At 37.6% G+C, this 21,322-nt stretch overlaps 1 protein-coding gene across 1 annotated transcript; it reads right to left on the bottom strand.

The window, feature by feature from the left end:
• Positions 1–6,660: 6,660 nt before the first annotated feature.
• Positions 6,661–21,138, bottom strand: zmat3 (zinc finger, matrin-type 3). Its single transcript, XM_067430816.1, has 6 exons — positions 20,951–21,138; positions 14,919–15,274; positions 14,506–14,652; positions 12,499–12,665; positions 11,307–11,401; positions 6,661–10,338 (listed from the first exon to the last, which is right to left on the bottom strand). Exons 1-6 carry the CDS (start codon positions 21,066–21,068, stop codon positions 10,130–10,132), a joined length of 1,092 nt encoding a protein of 363 aa, XP_067286917.1. The 5' UTR covers positions 21,069–21,138; the 3' UTR covers positions 6,661–10,129.
• Between the last annotated feature and the right edge of the window lie 184 nt (positions 21,139–21,322).

Genomic DNA, 21,322 nt, shown 5'->3' with positions numbered 1-21,322 from the left:
CACGTACTTACTGACAAAGACGATAAATCAGCAAAGCACCAGGGCACATAAAAAGAAATAAAAATATCGCCCATTTAAGGCTGACATGAAGATTTATTTTGAAACTTTTCAAGGACTCTCAAACCGCAAAGCAACAAGAACTAGTATGGACATTTACAAACAACCTCCTCATCTTTAACTTGAGTAGGCTACTTTTTGTCTTTTTTGTTATTGTTATTATTTCTTATGTTATTTTTTTTATTATGGTTTCACATTCTTATGGAAATGTTCAAAGAATTATATGTGAAACATTTTTAAAATAAATAATTGAGGGGAAAAATGAAATAAATAAATAATGCATTGATAATGCTAGGCTACTAGATGGCGCTCTTACCTCAGAATTTTGACTGAGAGATCCACCGTGTTGTGTGTGTGTGTGTGTGTGTGTGTGTGTGTGTGTGTGTGTGTGTGTGTGTGTGTGTGCCTGTTTATGTGGTTTATGAGGACACAAATTTGTATAACTACATGGGTATTACACTGGTATTACACTATAAATGTGGTTTATGAGGACATATCAAATGTCCCCATAATTCAAATGGCCTTAAAAACATACTAAATGATGTTTTTTTTTGAGAAAGTAAAAATATAGAATGTTTCCTATGATGGGTAGGTTTAGGGGCAGGGGCAGTGTAAGGGGATAGAAAATACGGTTTGTACGGTATAAAAACCATTACGCCTATGGAGAGTCCCTGTAAACCACATAGACCAACGTGTGTGTGTGTGTGTGTGTCACTGTGGGGACCTAAATTGAGTTCCCTAGGGGTACAAAAGCTTATAAATCATACAGAATAAGTTCTTTTGAAAATGTAAAAATACAGATAGTTTCGTGATGGCTAGGTTTAGGGGTAGGGGTAGTGTACTGGAATAGAATAACTTATATGGTTTATACAGTATAAAAACCATTACGTCTATGGCGATAGTGCACCAGACGCGCGCGCGCGTGTGTGTCCCCTCATGGGGACTTGTGTCACCGTGGGAACCTAAATTGAGTTCCCCATGAGGAAACAAGCTTATAAAATTATTATTTTTTTTTTATGTAAAAATGCAGAACGATTTCTGTGATGAGTAGGGTTAGTGTAAAGGTAAAGAATATACAGTTTCACAGTATAAAATCCATTATGTCTATGGAGAGTCCCACAAAGATAGCGAACCAGATGTGTGTGTAAAAACATTAGCACGGTGTGCCTTTTCAAAATGCCTGATTATGTTACTTGGCTGTTTTGAAGAGATGCTGTTACACGTTTATTTCGGTAAATCTATAAATCTAGCAAATATTTTATTCAGAAGTGATGTTATAATGGTTTTGCAAAACTCAAGACAAACATTTGCATATTGTTTGCAATATTACATGTTGTTGACTGTTGACTGAACAAATCAAGTCATCGTGCTTTTGGCTCTGTGTTGAGTGGAAATATCTCTCCTCTCTCCCACATTGATATCATTCCTCATTCCTTAGTGACTCAGTTGTTGATTAGTGATGAAGGTACTGTAAGCTGTAGTATGACAGCATGTTGACTTACTAAGACTGATGTCATAAGAGATGTTTCTGCAGTAGGAATGTTTAGAGAATATATATATATATATATATATATATATATATATATATATATATATATTCTCTAAACATTTCCTACTGCAGAAACACACAAACACACACACACACACACACACACACACACACACACACACACACACACACACACACACACACATATATATATATATATATAATCTGTTATACATATAATATGATGTTATTAAAATGAAAAATAAATATTAACTTAAATAATAAAAATATTAATAAATAATACAGTAATATAGTAAGTAAAAACCTTAATGAAACAATATAATGTAGAAATAATATTTTTTACACATATTTATAATATTTTTTCACATTATAAAATTTGGTCTTAATACATATGTATATAATTGGGGGTTTGTTGCATCTAAGATCAACAATGGATAATATAAATATTAATTATGATATTTTAACATAAACCACTTGAATAGCCTTAATCTTTTAAGTGCAAGGTCAATGTGCATTAACAAATTTGTTTAAAAGTCGTGTCTGTTTTGTATTTTAGACTAAAATATTTTTTACTTTGTTACTATACATATTTCAAAGCAAAATGGGCCTTATTTAACCTAATCCTGTTGTGATATTCCTGTGCCGGTGGTGGAACGCTGTATTTTGTAAAGGAAGGAGATGGGCGTTCTTCTTCCTGAAATCAATAACCATCTCCACAATTGTTTGTGTGTTTAGCTCCAAATTGTAGACTGCACAACATGGCAGCAGACCTCTTGATGTTGACTGTTAACAGAGCATGAAAGAGAAGAGAACACACTGTTTCCTATTGGTTAGGAAATCATGGGTCCAATAACAGACAGGATGAGGGACCTAAAGCCGATATAGAAATCAGAACTAAAAGCTACAAATACACTACTGTTCAAAAGCTTAGTGTCAGTATTATTTGTAAATGTTTTAAAGTCTCTTATGCTCTGTGATTGTGATTTCACCAAGTACATCATGGTTACATACATGATGTAACATCATATTGGTTGGCTAGGCAACGTGGGGGAGAGGACGCTGGCGTTGTCTGTTCGCCGCTTCTCCACCCACAACAAATCATGTTAATGTATTATTAGATTTACATTTTATTTTATGTCCTTATGTTTGTGACTAGTCTAACAGTCAGAGCTACAATTGGGACTGTTCCTGATTGCTGGCAGCCACTGAGAGGTCGTTGTTCGTCGTTTCGCCGTTTTCAACCGCTTCTCTAATGTTTACGTTTGAATTGCTGCGGTTGGTTTCTGGTTTGGAGGACATTTGATGTTTCTCGCCGCGGGTGCTCACTGGTGGTCTCCCTTGGGCTTGGGCTGCATGGTGGCTGAAGTTTGCACCGGGCTAGCGTCATCCGGGCTCTCGTCGTCGGCGTCCGGCATGATGTTGGGATGTTCCGCTTCTCGGCTGCGCCGCTGTTCCGTCCTGCATTGCGACCGTGGAGCGGCTTGGACATCTGCGCCGGCCCCGGTGTGTCCACAGAAGTGCCCGGAGGAATGTTCTGCCTCCTGCATGGTGCTGCAGCGATCCCCATCGTTTGAATCATCATGAAGAAGACCCATCATCTGGTCTTCAGCTGTCGTGCCTCGGCGATGTCATCGGGACACTGCCGCTGGGAGAAAACTGAAACATGGAGTGGACCACAGTGTGCTGCGGAGCTAACAGTGTGCTGCGGAGCTAACAGAGACTTCCACCATCAGCTGTTTTCTGTCCACCATCAGCTCTGTTTCTGTCCACCATCAGCTCTGTTTCTGTTCACCATCAGCTCTGTTTCTGTTCACCATCAGCTCTGTTTCTGTTCTGTTTTCTGTGTTGGTTGATTGTTTGTAGTATTCTATATTTTTACTTGTTATTCATTTTTTGTTGTTATCCCCCCCCCCCCCTTTGTTGCACTTTGAGATTCTTCGGAATGAAAAGTGCATTATAAATAAAATCTATTATTATTATTATTATTATTATTATTATTATTATCATGTTCCTGGATCAGCATCCTCGTTGATCCTGGACCAACATTCCAATCTGAGTTGAGGGATAGGTTTATAGTTAATATCGACATTTACAAGGGTTAAGGGCTTCAACACCATTTTATTCACCAATAATTTCCCTCTGATTTTATGGATAAGTTATGAGTATAGGGTCGGGAACTATGTTTTTGGAAAGGAATGTTGTTCCAGGATCAACAAAAGAGGTTGATCCAGAAACACATTTTACTTCATGACAGGTGAAGTGAATAACACTGATTGTTTGGGTGGGATACATTAGGCACAATGACAGGGTCATGGGCGGCCAAGGCTCATTGATGCATGTTGGGAGCGAAGGCTAGCCAGTGTGGTCCGATCACTTAATGTGTGGTCCTTAAGAAGTTAATGCTGGTTCCGATAGAAAGGTGTCAGAATACACAGCGCATCACAGTTTGTTGTGTATGGGGATGTATAGCCACAGATCAGTTAGGCTGTCCAAGCTGATCCCCGTCGACATTGGGCACGTGAGCATCAGAATTGGACCACGGAGCAGTGAAAGAAGGTGGCCTGGTCTGATAAATCATGTTTTCTTTTACATCACGCGTCTGGCCAGGTGTATGTTTGTCGCTTACCTGGGGAACACGTGGCACCCTGATTTTAAACCTGTCTTTGGTTCACTGCAGTTTTAAGGAGAAAATACTCATCAATAGTGTTGACTTATGACTTTGCACATGGCTTGTCTTCAAGCATATTAAAACACCACATAGCCATATAAACAAGATTTTCACCACAGGGGGTCTTTAAAAAATTAGGCACATTAGCTTTAACTGTTGTGAAAGAACAGACAACAGTGATCATGAAGAAAAAACACTTTCATTAGAACCAAAGCCCAGCACATCTGTTCATCTCAGCTGATGCCACTGGAATTCCCAGCCTTACTGTTCCCTGGTCCAGCTGTCATTTATCCCGCAGGGCCTCAGCCATGCAGTCCATAAAAAACAGGACACAAGTTTGTCAGTTGACTTGGCCCTGTACAATGCATCCCACTCATTTCAGCGTGACTGCAATGCACAGACTTATGGGTGGGGTGAGCAAACAACAGAGTGCTTAAAAATGTCATTATTCGAGAGGAGAAAAAGGATGAGGTATGAGAGCTTGTTTGACGATAAGCCATTTAGATTTGCATTTCAAATGGTGGTTACAAAGCAGCAAAAATAGTTGTAGGCCTATGTAAGGTGCGGTTTAATGGATTTGGTTATGCATAATGAAATGTCACACATCATAAAACTGTCTTTTAAAGTTTTAAATGGGGGGATGCACATTTCTTAGACATGCTGAATTCAGTATGTAAGTAGATATAGCAAAGGACACCAATTGTAATTATTATGCAAACATTATAATCACATCATTATCATTGGAATAATGCAGAACATTCTAGAAATGCAATTTTTTTTAAAGGGTTAGTTCACCCCCCCCCCCCCCCCCCAATTTTTTTTTCATTAATGACTCACCCCAATGTCGTTTCACACCCGTAAGACATCTGTTCATCCTCGGAACACAGTTTAAGATATTTTAGATTAAGTCCGAGGGCTTTCTTATCTGTCCTTTGAATGTAAGTGTATGCCCAGTTGCTGTCCACGTCCAGAAGGTAATTAAAACATCATCATAGTAGTCCATATGTGACATCAGTTGGTTAGTTAGACTCTTTTGAAGCGTCATCAATACATTTTGGTCCAAAAATAACAAAAAAATACGACTTTATTTAGCATTGTCTTCTCTTCCGTGTTCCTCACATAAAGAATGATTCAAGATTCGGATAGCGTGTCAAACTGCTGAAATCACGTGAAATTGGGAATATGAATCATGAATCCATCTGCTGATTCGCGACCGTTTGATTCTTTATTTGAGGTTTGAAAACAAACGCGGAAGAGAAGACAATGCTGAATAAAGTCGTATTTTTTTGTTATTTTTGGACCAAAATGTATTGTCGACGCTTCAAAAGAGTCTAACTAACCAACTGATGTCACATATGGACTACTTTGATGTTCCGAGGATGAACAGAGGTCTTATGAGTGTGGAAAGACATTGGGGAGTCATTAATGAAATAAATTTCGTTACTACAGTAACACTGTAGTTTAGGCTCCAATTCTCACTATTAAGTAGTTGCATATTAGCTTGCATATTAGGCCTACTAGGATATTGGCAATTCATTAGTACTCATAAAGCACATATTAAAGTCTTATTCTGACGATACTCTAACTCTACAATACATTCCTTGATCCTATACCTAAACATAACAACTACGTTACTTAGTATTAATAAGCAATAAATAGGAGTTTGTTGAGGCAAAAGTCATAGTTAATAACGTTAGTTGTTATAGTGAGAACTGCACCCTAATCTTGAATGTGACCCATATTCTAATAATAATAGTTGTTGTGATTATTATTAATGACAATTTTTGGTAACACTTTAGTTTAGGTCCAATTCTCACTATTAACAAGTTGCTTATTAGCACACATATTGTAGGATATTGTCTGTTTATTAGTACTTATAAAGCACATATTAATGCCTTTATTGACCATGACCATATTCAATATCTCTTAATCCTACCTAAACTGAACAACTACCAATAAAGGAAGACTATGTAATTTTCAGCCACTAGAGGTCGCCTATTCAAAATAAAGGCGTAGCTTGATGTCGCCGAGATTGAGCACAGAATCTTGGGAGTTTTAGTCTTCACCTCACAGCCGGTGGAAAAGAATCAGGCACAGGACGTGGGCAGATATCATATTTAATCAGATTATTATTATTATATATTCTTCTAGTGGTTTTTGGATATTTGAATCCCAAAATTTTACATAGTGCCTTTAATAATTAGGTGTTTATTGATGCATGGACAATAATCTAAAATGTTTTTTTTAATCTAAATTATTGCACATTTATTTTCATTCATTTATAAGCATTAATTTCAATATCAATACAGAGCCTTCAAACATCTAAAAAGCTTGCATGGACCCACATCCAGCCAGGTTACGGCTGAAATTTCTACAAGAACAATAAAAATAAATGAATTCCAGTATAAAAATTTTTTTTTAATGAAATATTTTATTAATACATTATATTGCGTTCAAAATTTTGAGTCACACGACTCTTTACAATAAAGTTAAAATGTTCTTTCATCTGCACTGTACATTCAAGACATTGAACCACTGTTTAATACACCTTGAGGGAAAAAGGAAAAGGTTAGATAAATATCATCACATCATCTGTATTGCACTCAGACCAGTAATGGACATGGAAAGGCAACCATTAAGAAGATTCAAAAGGCATGCAGCTAGATTTTATTTTGATGCACCTCAAAATAAAATGTCTGCTAGTCCTTTAGAAGTCCTTTCGATATAAACAACAACAACAAAACCCAGTGTAAATTAAAACAGAGGTATTAGAATAAATCGGGATTGGCTTGAATGGAATAGACTGTTGGGATTCTCCAACTTAGTGGCGTCCTTTGGGAAGGTCCATTTCCAGGGTCACAACTTCCTGACCGCACAAAACACAAAACAGGATATGGCTTGCCCCTGGTGAATCTCTGGGAGAAATTACAATGACTGCCAGTAGAGAACACCAGCAGTTTCACAGCTGTAGTGCTCATGTGGATAAAGCAGGTTCTAGTCTGACTAGCAACATGTTCCAATCCCATTCTATCTCTCTTGCCTTTCCGCTGTGTTCATCCACTGCGAGTGGCAAAACCACAAATCAGTTTTTACCATCAAATTGATGATAAGTGGTGCATATTATGAATTAATCTGCACCATGAACATGCTAAATTTTCATTTAACATGTTTAAAATGCAAAGTGACCTTTTTATATCAATATATACATATGAAACAAATCACCACATTTATATAAAAAGAGCTTGACATAAATGTTCAGTACTCGAATACACAAAACATTAGTCATTATGCGGGACTGTGAGTCCCTCCTACTGGAAACATATTTAAAGCAGAACAACATGAAATGTTCAACATCACAGTTGAGTAGGCTTTATACTCCGAGGCACATTTAAGATGTCTTCACGGCTCCACTGAGTCCATTAGTCCGACAAGCTCTCCCATAAGTCCCCTGTGATGATTCCCACTGTAAACATTTGATTTGAATGAAAGTAGATGTCTGCGTAATAATATATAGCATGTCATGAACTTATCATCACAATAAAGTCTTTTCCATTTCTTAGCAAGTGCAATTCAGTTCTGAAATGGTCCTTTTCTTGCAGTGAAATCGTCCTCTTAATATGAAAGCAGCAATAATTTCATGCAGAACTAATACTAAATTACAATCGCAAACATTTAGTGACAACGGACTGCAACTCTGAAAAGTGATAGCTTATTTAAGGAACTGTTGAGAGCAAACTGGGTCACTTCAGTTTATAATATTGTAAATGTCTTTGATAAAATATTTATAGCATTTTAAGTGATAAAATAGGGGAAGAGGAATGTTTATGCATAAAAACATGCATCCGTGAACAAAAATCATGAAGCATGTAACATTTTTTGAAGTCACCATAAAATCAGAACGGACAATTCTTATTTTTTCATGGAATTTTTCAGTATTTAAAATAAATTATTTATCTGTGCACATATTTTTGTTTTATTTTATTCATGTTCTATGTAATCTTTCATTTAAATAACGAATCTGTCTCGCAGCCACATCTCTTCTCTTCTCTGATGATGTGTTTACTGGCTCGCTCACCACTGTAAACCCAAATAAGTTGGCAAAACTACTTAAAGTTTACGTTTTTTTGTACTCATGCATTTTAATTGCTCTTAACTTGAAATATTTGAGTAAACTAATATTTAACTTAAAATGATCATGTAATCTCAACTTAAATATTTTCAGTATTGGAAAATTGGCTAGCTTTAACTAGCTATTTGGTGACACAATGCTTTGATAGCATTAGCATAGCACATGCTCAATGAGTACAGCAATAAAAAACATTTAACTGTATATCTGTTCTCAAACTAAGCTCATGCTCCACTCGTCACAATGGTAACCGTACAAAAAAAACTGAATAACATAACAGAGACTCTTATAAACTAGCATAACAATAATAAACACTGCTAAATCTTTCAATTAAAATGAATCTTGCAACAAAGCATATAACACTTAATTTTAGCATTTACTCTCTATTTTGAATGTCATGGCAAAGCAGTTAAATGTAAATTTGTCTAGTTCATAAAATTCAAAACAATGAAACAATGCAGATTACTTCAGATGTTTCAGTTTTGTGAACTCAAAAGAAAAAGAAAGTTCTAAATATTCATAAAAGTTAATTTGATTGAACTCATTTGTTTAATTTGACTAAAACCAGCCAATTATTTTGAGCATTAGGGTTTACAGTGCATCCTATAAATTCTCAATGGACAAAAGTCACGTTCCACCCCAGATTTCTTCAGATATGTCTCAATAGAGAAGAAAAGACTATCGCTACTTCCGTTTTATGGTGACTAACAGCTCCTACTCCATGTTTTGGTGGCAAAATCAACTACATTTTAGTTTATACTGATATAAAGCGAAGGGGTTCATTGGTTATTTCTTTCAGATAAGCTTTGGTAGGCCAACTTGAAAACTACCAAGTCAGAGGGTTGTGAGGTAGGGGCACAGACCTTATTAAAAATAGCCATGTTTTCCATTTCTTCCTTAAGAGAAGGGAGAGATTCATTGGGGATAATCCAAGATGAAAATAAACAACAGTCACCCAAATAATTTCACACTAAAGCAAGCTAGTTAACAACATCGGATGCACACCCCGAAACAGACCCAAATTATGTTCATCAGAATAAAAAACTCCCACTACATCTAGTAAACGTGTGCAAAGCCAGACGGGGGTATATCTATTGTCATCGCTTTCATAGAACATTCAGCAGGCACGCCAGAGACCCGCGGTGTGGACTCTCCCGGTGATGCAGTCTCTAAACTGAATGTGTGCGTTCTGTAGCTCCTGAAGAAACACAGTGAATCTACGGCTCAGGGTGAGTAGGATTGCCACTTCTGTTTGTTTAGGAAACTGATTGCTGCTAGATTTGTCCCTTATTGAGGCATCAAAAAATAGCTGAGAAAACCAAACTTCACCTGTTTGTTTTTTACATTTATGACTTCTCCAAAGCATGTCATTTTAGTAATTAGAAGTGTACACAAGTCTATATTGAAGGTTTCTAATCCACAACACTGCAGAATACACTAATACTGTATTTGTGTACTTGCTCATAAGAATTTACTACTTTCATGCTAATTAGAAATAATAATTATTTACCAGTTGATCCTAGATCTGTGGCATTTCAAACTTTAGATATTACTTATTAAATAAAGCTTCCTCAAACTTTTAATGTCACCATTAATGGTCCTCTCAGTCTGGCACAAAAGCAACTTTTGCTCTGCAGTGTGTGCAAATTTAAGCTCATAAATTGCTTTTAGAATAACAAAATCATATTTTAAAAAATGCCATATTCTATTTTAAAACAGCAGTGGCTACTTATTTCCTCCGGATCTGGGAATCACTAATTGGATCCTCTTAAGTGTATCCCAGATTCTCCATCTCACTACGGTAGCGTTGCTCGGAAACTCTGCTTTTGTGCTGCTTGCTCTCCAGGTGAAGACGAAACTCGGCTTCCTCGCTGGCGCCCGAGTTACACATTGAGCAGTAGAACTGCCCGCTGGGTGTGACGCACATCGCAAGGTCTCGTGGGATACGCTGCCTCGGCCTTGGGTTGTAGTAAGGGCCTGCAACAGCACAGGAAACGTGTCAGTTCATGTGAATAAATGAAGCATCAAATAAATGCCTTCAGGGATTATGTGCAATTTTTCACGTTTATACTACCTTTCAGATTTTAGTGGTCAGTTTAAGTTTTCTTTTTTGGGAAAAAAATATACTTTTATTCAGATGAAATGCTTTAAATTGATCAAAAGTGGCAGTAAAGACTGTTATAATTTTATTTATTTTTCCTAAACAATGCATCACAGTTTCCACAAAAACACCATTTGTTTTCAACATTGATAATAATAAGAATAGTTTCTTTCTTAACCACCAAATCAGTACAATAGGATGATTTCTGAAGGATCATGTGACACTGAAGACTGCAGTAATTATGCTTATAAATGTATAAAAAAAAAATTTAATGACAAAAAATTGAAAATACATATCAAATACATGCAAACCCGGCTTTGTGCCATTCAGAATTGAATTCCAATTAACTTCCTAAATTTGCATTTTGAGGTAAAAAGGATGCAAATTGTAGAATTCGAATTAAAGTAAGTACAATTTCGAAAGTTTAAATCATAAACCTGGGTAGTGCGGCTATTGAATGCCATGCTGTACGTTTTTGTGCGTATGCGAGGACAGGGCCACGGGGCATTGGGGGCATGTGTGTGTGATTGAGATCTGCCATCGTGTGGGTGACGTTCATGAGCCCGGCTGACGTGGGGTGGAGTATCGGCTTACATAGACCAAAGCATTGGCATCCGGCCTGCATTTAGCGAGACTAGCGCATTGCGCTACATTAGCACAGGCTGGCAAACTAACACGCGCAGCTGCCAAGCGCTCTGCTGCCAAAGCACTGATCACAAATGGAGGTTTTGCACCACAGCCTTGGACCACTGAGCAGAAAACCGAACCCACGGGACAGATCACATGATGACAAATATCTGTCTCTCCTAAACTATTTGTTGAGGTGAATGTGTGTAGAGAGTACCTGGTATGGCAGTGTTGATATGAGCCCTGCGGTTCTTCATTAATCTGTACTCGTACCCTTCTTTCCGGGGCCGTCTCTGAGTGTCAGACAAGTCTCTGGGAAAAATACAATATAACAATATTATTATAACAATATTTACCTGCAAAATGTTTACAAAACATATGGAAAATGCTACACAAAGACTGTTGCAGAATAATCGTTGAATCGTAGTTTTGAATCAGTTTGAGCTGATTAATAGAAATCAATCAAACTGAAATTTACAGAAAAATCAGCAATAATATTAAAACACTCATTTTCAGAAGTAACAAGGCAAGAGCGGATTCTGAAACGTTTGAAATGACAAAATAATACTATAAATAATAATACTAGTAAATAATGTCATATAATAGGCCTATTCATTTCATGACACTCAAAAATAATATAAAAATATTTTAGTCGTCAAATAAAAGTTATTTAAATCCAAGAATAAATCATTTTAAATAATGCTAATGTTAATAACACTCAAATAAAAATAATATATAAATAATTGTGTAGTCAAATAAAAGTTATAATTTAAAACCAACAATAAATGTTATATTATCAGCCTGCGAATAAAGACCTACTATTGCTGTTTTTTACTTTGATCAATAATTAAGCTAATTTGTTTTGTTCTGAATAACAGGATCCAACCTTAGCTTAACTAGTCATAGACATGTTTACTCAGATAGAATCAGACGTTTGGAGTGCAACAGGATGTATCTTCCTGGGTTTGTTATCAGGACCGCCCAACTTTGGCCACAGTGCCTTTTAAAAGAGTGGCCCACTTATCAATGCAAAAACAGCCTGAAGATAAAGCTACCAGGAAAAACATTTTTCTCCATGCAAAACGTCATACTAGTTGATACATGATGTGTACAAGGAATTTCTTTTCATCAAGATTCCTATGGGTGTATGAAGATGTATATCCTAGATATATTACCATATAACTTTCATGTCAACTACTACCAATAAACCCCTTTCAGTGGGAGCAACAAAAGGGGCCATGACCCTGCCGTTTTTCATCTGACATCACCTCTCAGAGTCGAATCTTGCAGGACAAACTGTATAACTGATGTCTCACTAAAAAAATGTTTTACACCGCCCACAAATATGAAAGGATTCTCCGTGTTTAGCGGTTGTTTTATCTTGGAGCGCGTGGGTGTGACAGACTCACGAGGACGTGGCGTTCTGCTGCGCCTCAGCCAGCCGCAGTCTTTTGGCGTGGTTTTTGCCCTGATAGTGCGCCTGGGCCACAGCGGGGGAGCTGAAGGAAGCGTCACACAGCTTGCAGTAGTCGTTTTCCGTGGCCAGTATGACTCTGCTAGCGCCCTTCGAAAGTGGCTGCAGACGGGACAATGACAGGAGAGCTTTTAGAAAGAGTAGAGCGACGAAAGGTGTGCGTCCATAGAGACGTCTCTGATTACTATCACACGGGCTTAGTGAATGGATGCTTGCAGAGTGATACCGCATGATCAATCTGCACTTAAAGATATTCCCAGTCCTAGATAGCTGAACGATAAAGCTTAAAAATATATCTTGATCATTTTTAGCTTTTTGATTGTAGTTTGGGATCAGTACTTTTTTTTTGTAAAGAAATTAATCATTTTATTCAGCAAGGACACAATAAATTGTGTCAAAAGTGACTGTAAATATTTCTAATATTACAAAAGGTTTAGTAACCCCAACTCTAACCAAGTACGGTCTCAAAAATATATTAAGCAACACAACTGTTTTCAACATTGATAATAATAAGAAATGTTACTCATGCAGTAAATTAGCATATTAGAATGATTTCTGAAGGATCATGTGACACTGAAGACTAGAGTAATGCTTCTGAAAATTCAGCTTTGATCATGGGAATACATTACATTTTAAAACATTAAAATAGAAAACACTTATTTTAAATTGTAATAATATTTTCAAGTATTACTGTTTTTACTGTTTTTTTGAACAAATAAATGCAGCCTTGGTGAGTAGCCTATATGACACTTAAAATATTTACAAATCTAATTGACCAAAACTGAGATGACCAAATGAAAAGTTTAATCAATTCATTAAAATGGGACAGTTTGAATTTCATGGAAATTATTGAATTTGCTGGTGTTGTTAATGCTGGTGATGTTACTACATCAAGCAAAAAAAAAAAAAAAATGTTTAAAATTTCCCCATTGCTGCCATTTGGCAGACAAAACAGGTAGTTCCACTCCCACATTTCAAATAGATACAGCTGTAGACTGGAGAACTCCAAAATGGGGCGTGAATTCCAAAAGTGGGCGGTACCTGTGGGCGGTGGAGTCTCCACACACATGCTGCCTTTACATGCTATGATTTGGAATTATCATAAATACTAGTTTCCTAGTTAAAAAATTAGACAGTAATGCCATCTGCCATCAAAATTTAAATGCACATAATCACGACTTCAGACGTGGGAAATAGGAAATGTATTAAACACTTTGCTTCCGCCAAAAGTTGTTGAATTACATTTCAAAATAAAAGTTTGTGAATTAAACACCATTTCTCGTTGAAAGATGAATTGATCTTACATAAACTTTAGGCACATGTTAAAGTTATAAAACATGCCATTTCAATACATATGCCTGTATAAATAAAAAGATATTTATTTATTATTGAAATACATTAGCCAATTGAACTTTCATCTTTTGGGGGAGGATCGCTCTGTGAGAGGGAGATACCAAAGCTCATGGCCAGTGGCATTTGGATGGGGCAATCGGGACCTCTTATAACCCTGAGTTTGAAACTCCAGGTCCCCACACCCTCATCAAGACATAAGCGGGAATCCCCCGTGAGCATTGACATGACCATTGAATCCTATAGAATCAGCTATTGGGCGGAAATTTGTGCTGACTCATGTGTCATCTGTCTGTTTGTCAATGGGAGGAAGCCAGGCCCCATTTTGGAGTACCCACCCTATTTGGAGAATTCCAAGCTGCAGCTATAACCTTCTCCCAAATTTAGTCCAGCACTCCAAAAACTTGCTAGTGGCATGATCGCAAAACTAGTAATTGATGCACAATCACAAATGTTGCTTCGTTTAACATAACTACCAAAATCATGGTAAATAAGATTAAAAAAATCCATATATATCGCCCGGCCTTATGCTCAGACAGCCTGAAAAAACACTTGTTCAGACAGAAATGAAGCAGCTAAGAGTCATAAGCACCTGGCTGGCAGTCACATTTGCAGAATCTGTAGGTGGAGTGGCTGAGGGTTGCTGGGAAACAGGCTCTACTACCTCTAGTATTCGAATGGGAGGTGGCTGCTGGCTGCCAGCATAAAAATTGCGCAGCTTCTTACTGTGGTTTTTCCCCTGTAGAAAAAACAAAGGATGGATTATATGCTTAATAAACCAATCTTCTTAAGAAAAACATCTCACTGAAAGAAACCAAAACTGAAAGTAAAAACTTCTTATTTTTAAACACAGTAAAACAATCAAGGCTAACCATTATGTAGATGTCGCCAGACATCTTGCAAACCAAAACCACTTTGTTGATATAAACACAGAATGTGAATTCATTTACTATTCTCTTATCTTATTTTCATACCTCATGGACCACAGCCTGAGCTTTAGATTACCTGATAATGTGCCTGAGCCTGTTGGGCAGAGTTGAGAGTGACGTTACAAAGCTTACAGTACAAAGGCTTGCAAAGCTCTTCCAGGGTGGCTTCCTGGTCAGCGCCCACCGCCTGACCATCTTCCTCAGGGGGCTTTGGACTGAGGACGGGAGGTGCTGGGATGGGCAGGTTGGGCTGCATCTGGAGGTGAGGGGGCGGCTTTACGGCTAGAGGTGTGCAGTGCGGAAATTGCAAGGGGTCGGGCGGCATCATCACAGGTGGAGGTCTGAGGTTCTGAGTCGGGGTCATGGCCTGGAAGGGCTGAGGTGGCTGCTGACACATCAAACTAAGAGGCGACTTCAGAACCGGTTCTGGAACTGGAAAGCCAAATGACAAAATGTAGGTGTCAGAATGAGAATATACACTCTTAAAAATAAAGCTTCCTTTGCCATAGACACAATTCTGGAACACAAGGGAACAATTATGGGTTCCCCAACATAACTTTTCAGTGAACAGTTCTAAAAAGAACAATTTTTTTGTAAATGTGTGGTCACATTATTGAAATTTCAGCAAAATGTGGGCAAAAAAAACAAAAAACTTTGTGTTGGTCAATTTGGTCAAATTGTGGTGGAATTTGCATGACCAACTTGAATACAAGTGAAATCTCCATAGGGAAGTTCCGGAAATCCTTAACCAGAGACCTCCAACTGCCAGTCTGCAGTGAGCTAGTGATGGTGAAGAGGTGTGCTAAAATCAAGCCGCAGCCTTTATTTTTTTCTCATTAAATATTAAATTTCACATGGACATTATTATTCTAAAAAACATTTTGTGGAATGGAAAGTTTCCAATGGATGTTATAGGTTCTTCGTCGAACCAAATATGCCAAACAACTTTTTAATAGATCCTCTTAATATCTCAGATTGTTAACTTAGTACTTATTAAATGTAGAGAAAACAAAAGGCTTTTTTTCTCCAGATTCTAAGTTGTTTCTTCTAAAAAAAAGAGACTCCCGTACTCTTACATGTGTCTAGTTTCAAAAGAGACCTCAGTGTTTCAAACTGTGCTCAGGTTTGCTAAGTCTGCAATAAAAACTCAGATATTTCTATATCAATATTTATCCATCAAATTCTTACCAAATTATCAGCTAAAATGTCCACGTTAAAGGTAAGGTAGGCAGTTTTTAGAAAGGTTAGCAATAGCAAGCTAACTTTGAAAGCATAAGATCGTCCAGAGCCATGCCTCCTTCAAAACACATGAATGCACACAGCCAGAGCAAACAAAAGCGGCATGAGAGACTGCACTAAACCTCATGTATCAAAGCACATAACATTACAATAATAAAGAACATAAACAACTTGAAGAGCACTGACCTGTACCAACCGCGTAAGCAGGGTGCACGGAGGTATGGAAATAAACACATGACAGGCTTTGTATCGTTGCATTTGGACTGAATTCAAGTGGACGAAAATGTTATGGTCCTACACCTTCCACAGACGAGATATACATATAAATACATTTAGACCACTTAACTTAGTGATCGCTAACAGGATGTGAAGAGACTTTCAACCAGCATAACAAACATTGTTCTTGAACAAATCACCTACCCTGCCTTTAATTTTATAGCTCTATATTTTTATATATTTATCCTTGAGGTGCAGTCACACCCAAACCAAGCAGCCAGCGAATTTGAGTGACTAAATTGAACATGCGGGAAATCTGCATGGGAACTTTTTCACACTCATGCAAAACTTCAAATTATTTTGCCCACGATATTTCACATAGCAGGAACTAAGACCACACCTTTAGGACAAACATCCGATCAAAAAACATAACATAACAAGACTCCTGTGCTACATACAACAGCGATGTTAAGGGCACATACATTTTTATTGCAGCAACTGATCCATTCTAATAAAAGAGTGGATGTATATAAGTGTCATGTCTTGTGTATCACACTTTCTGTCATGAGTGAGTCTTTGCACGGCCTCCTGTAGATGTGATTAGGGCTGACTCCTGCCTCCTGAACTCAGCAAGTGTTTGGTGCTTCGGCAGAACTGAGGCCGGTCGAGTGGGGGGTTGGACGGTCAGCTGTTTTGTGGTTGTGTGATATTTCCAGTGTATCAGTTCTGACGGGATCATGACAACAATGATTCAGCCGACCAAAATAGACATAGGAATGCACCAAATGGCTCTGTTTCTGGTTGCCTTATGGTGTATTCATTAGAAAGGTACTTCTTGGAACTCTTAAATACCACACTGCTTATATATTTAAATAGAGCTGTTACCATTGATATTTTAATTTGTTCATGTTTATTTTTAATGTAGCAAAAACCTTTTTCAAACACTCCCCATGTGCCAAATTCTTTGGTCAAACACTGTCCCCAAACTATCACAACTGGTTGAGTCAAAAGTCAGATCGCTCAAACAAACAGAACAGGTTTTTTTCCCCCAAGAAGTGTACTTTTGTGCTATATAGTACTTAAGATAAACCTGTCCCTAAGTGGAACATTGAAATTAAATTGGACAATCCTTACATTCTTATGGAACATTGTAGTGTTTATTAACCTGTCCAACCTGAGATTGCAGCAATTAGCAACAATGATCCAATCAATTCCCAATTGATAAAATCATGCCATGTCCTTTTTTTTCTTATTTGAAAAGCCATTTCCCTTTTATTAGGGAAGAAAATACCATAATTTATTTTGCATGCTGACTTTAAAGGTCCCATGGCATGGATTGTTTTATTATTTTATAATGTTTCCTGAGGTGTATTTATATTATTAGTATGGTTTTTACATCAAAAAATGTCATAATTTATCAATAAAAGGCATTTTTTTTCTGATATAAACCCTCTGGCTTGAATGCTCTGTTTTAAGGGGCGTGTCTGCTGTGAGCCTTCAGTGAAAACACCCACTGTTGTGATTGGCTGACATCTGCATTTGAAATGAGATTACATGTGGAGGGGGCGTGGTTTAGTCAGGCGCGAGCAGCTGCAGCTCTTCCTGCCTGGCAGTCCAGGCAGAGACAGGGGCTGCGTCCGAAACCTGGAAAATGCTGCCTTCGGAGGACAAATTTGAAGGCAGGAAGGCATCAAGCAACGGCCGAATCAATTGTTTGCTTCACTTCCTGTCTCCTGACAGACCTTCATCTAATCGATTTTTTAAGGCAGCATACATGTATCCTTCGTTGCCTTTGGTATCCCACAATCCTGTGCTTTCCATTCAGTGACAGTCGAGCTGGGGAAAAAAAGATGGCGTCCGAAAGTTGCGTTTGCTGGTCAATTTGTGTGTAAATGTATGTTTTTTTACCAATATTTTCCACTTCTGAGGTCATTTCTATCGAGAAATTACTAATGTAGTAATGTTTAGTTATAACTAAAGCTCGCTCTATTTTGCTGTAGATCATTAAACTGTTACACTGTCTTATAAGTCATTGTCTGATAAGGCAGCGAGGCAACGAGTCAGCTGTAGGTTTTCGGACGCAGCCAGGGAGAGCTGGGGAAAGTTTGCTGAGAAAGTGTTATTATACTGATTTGTTGAGAGAGCTGTGCGTGCGCAAATTTTATTTGATTGTATCTGAGAGTTCTGAATAAACACGAGTAAACTGTGCAACATTATTTCTCTCACAAAATGCTTTCAGCACAGCTAACAACAAACAGGACATCGACATGAATACAGTATGAGCTTCTGTTGAGCAGTTTAACAGCTTCATTCAAACGGCAGTTTGGGCAAGAGTGCACTGCAGATGTACTTGATTGACAGATCGAACATTATAAAGACTGTTCTTTGATCGTTCTCTGTAGTTTAATCATCTAAATAACAGATTTGTTTCATGCTGCTAACAGAAACAACGTGAAGTTGATCGTTTTAGTCACTGGCTTGATTCGCTGATAAATCAAGATGGCCAGTGGCAGGACTGAGAGTATTAAATAATTTAGAAAGAAAGTCTGTGTGTGAACTTGAATGATTATCTACACATCACTGATCCTAGATCAGGTATTAATGAACACGGTTACTCACTGTTTGTAGCTGTGCTGTTGAATCCGTATGGTAAAGCCTGTGCTGACATCGCGACTAATAAACTAAATCCATTCTCTAATTCTCTGGGCGGACAAAGCAGAGGAAGGGGAGGAAACCTTTCCTGGTATGACATCATAACAGGAGAATTCAAGATCAGCTCATCTGGGTTCTCATTTTCTCAAAGGCAGAAAGACAGCCAGAACTCGGTTTACACCGATCAAAATTTCTAGCCACTTGGGGACAATATAGGGGAACTCATATTAATGTTGAAATTAAAATTTCATGCCATGGGACCTTTAACTGTGATTGGCTGTTTTCATATTGGTAATGCAGATTTTTCTGTCAAATACACAGTTCCTGGCAAGAATAAGCTGCAAAGCAAAATTAATATTTTGTCATGGACTTACTCACCCTCAAGTTGTTCTAAACCTGTATGAGTTTCTTTCTTCTGTTGAACACAAAAGAAGATATTTTAAAGCATGTTGACGGTAGCCATTGACTTTGATAGGAAAAAAATACAATGGAAGTCAATGGCTACCATCAAACTTCTGGTCTGCTTACCAATATCTTTAGTGTTCAACAGAAAAAATAAACCTATACATGTTTGGAACAACATGAGGGTACGTAAATTATGACAAAATTAAAATTTTCGGGTAAACTATGCCTTTAAATTCAATCCTCATTTTACTATGTTTAAAAAATTAACATACCCTACTATTTCACATTCATCTCCTTTTGACCTGAAAACAAACCTGATATCTCTTGGTCATCAGAGAATACAAGCCCAGAAATAGGTCTAAGTAGAACCTACAGTCCCTACTCAAGGTCATGGACACATACCTGCTTTCTCCATCCAGATTAAGTCCACTGTTTATTTAGCTCCAATGCAAAGTTTAGTTGGAGCCCAGGAACAAACATCTGCTCTTTCATCGGGACTGAGATCAAATATTTTTAGATTTCGGGAGGATTGTTCTCGTTAGGCATCTATAATGCAAGGTATGCAGGGCACATGAGAAGGTAAAGTCGTACTATCACTTGATGCTGCAGGTTGTTTTACACCACACCGCCACAAAACACTTCTAAGCTGTTTGTGCACTGTACAGTTGTTCTTTGACAGCATTAATTATTGAGAGCAGAATAAATGCATTACATGCATGGTTGCTCTCTGTGCTTGAGGTGCATATTTGAAGTGTTTAAGATTTCATCCTTCTGTTTTGGCATATGGATTTGTGTTTAGAACTGTATCTTACCATAAATAAGAGCCACACTTCAACCATGATTTGCATAGAGTGCAATTACACTGCAACAAATAAATTGAGCCTTTTTATGCACCGTATGGTCAATTAGATGTTACATGAAACAACTGCCAAGGAGTCTTCTTAAATAAAATCCAGAGAAGTAACGTTGTGTTTTGTGAAGACATGGACTGCAGATTGTGACGTTATGGACTTTGCTGGGACGTTTATAGCTGAGCTGACCAGTGACAAGCCAAAAATCATCATTGATCTTGCATGACACTCCATATCAGCACAGTCATTGGATTTATATGTGAGACTTAAGTATCTCAAGCATGACAATAAACCAGCACCCATTCTGTTCCTACAGTATACAAGGAATTAATAAATAATTAGTCCACTCTGTGTGGAGGATAATATATTGAAAAAGCTTGCATATATGGTTTTTGTTACTTATCAAATGCAAACACAACATCCATGCAGAGCTTAAGCAACATCCTCATAAAATAGAACTAGTGACATAAAATACAAAAGGTGCACCTGAAGTGAGATGTTAAATATGTTAGTCATGCACATAGTGTTCCATTAACATTTGATATGCAATGATCCCTTAACAATGCAGATAGGGATGTCCATTCTCAATCTGACATCAAAACCTTTCTTCTGTTTAACTTACCATTATGATCAGTCCCTAATAAACTCCTATTTTAAACCATTGCAGTAAGCAAATGTAATGCAGAGCATCACTAATAACGCAATGCATTGAAAACCATTTTAAAAAAACATTGTCTTTTCCTACCTGTCATCCGAGGGAAATAATGACTGCAACCTCCATAGTTCACAGGCTGAGAGCTGTAGATATTGCAATAGTCAGCACTTGAATAAAAAGCATCTCTGTTTTTTACATTCATCGCCATCTTCCCTGCATCCTTCCAAGCTCTCTCTGCTGCTCAACTTCTTCCAGCCAGACGTGCGCCGCATGCTTCAAACGTCCAACAGAGGGTAGTTTTTAATCACACATGGTTTCAAAAACCCTAGAAATACGTAAAAACGTTCTATACATGAGATAGTGGGACATTTAAACTGGTCCATAGATACATTTAAAGAATGTATTCATATACATAGTTAATTGGCGGAAATATCTTTTTACAATTTATATTAACCTCTCCCT

The sequence above is a fragment of the Pseudorasbora parva genome, chromosome 22, assembly GCF_024679245.1.
Source record: "Pseudorasbora parva isolate DD20220531a chromosome 22, ASM2467924v1, whole genome shotgun sequence".
NCBI classification, from domain to species: Eukaryota; Metazoa; Chordata; class Actinopteri; order Cypriniformes; family Gobionidae; genus Pseudorasbora; species Pseudorasbora parva.
Note: the sequence above shows the minus strand (reverse complement) of the source record. Positions and strands in the feature narration are given on the sequence as shown.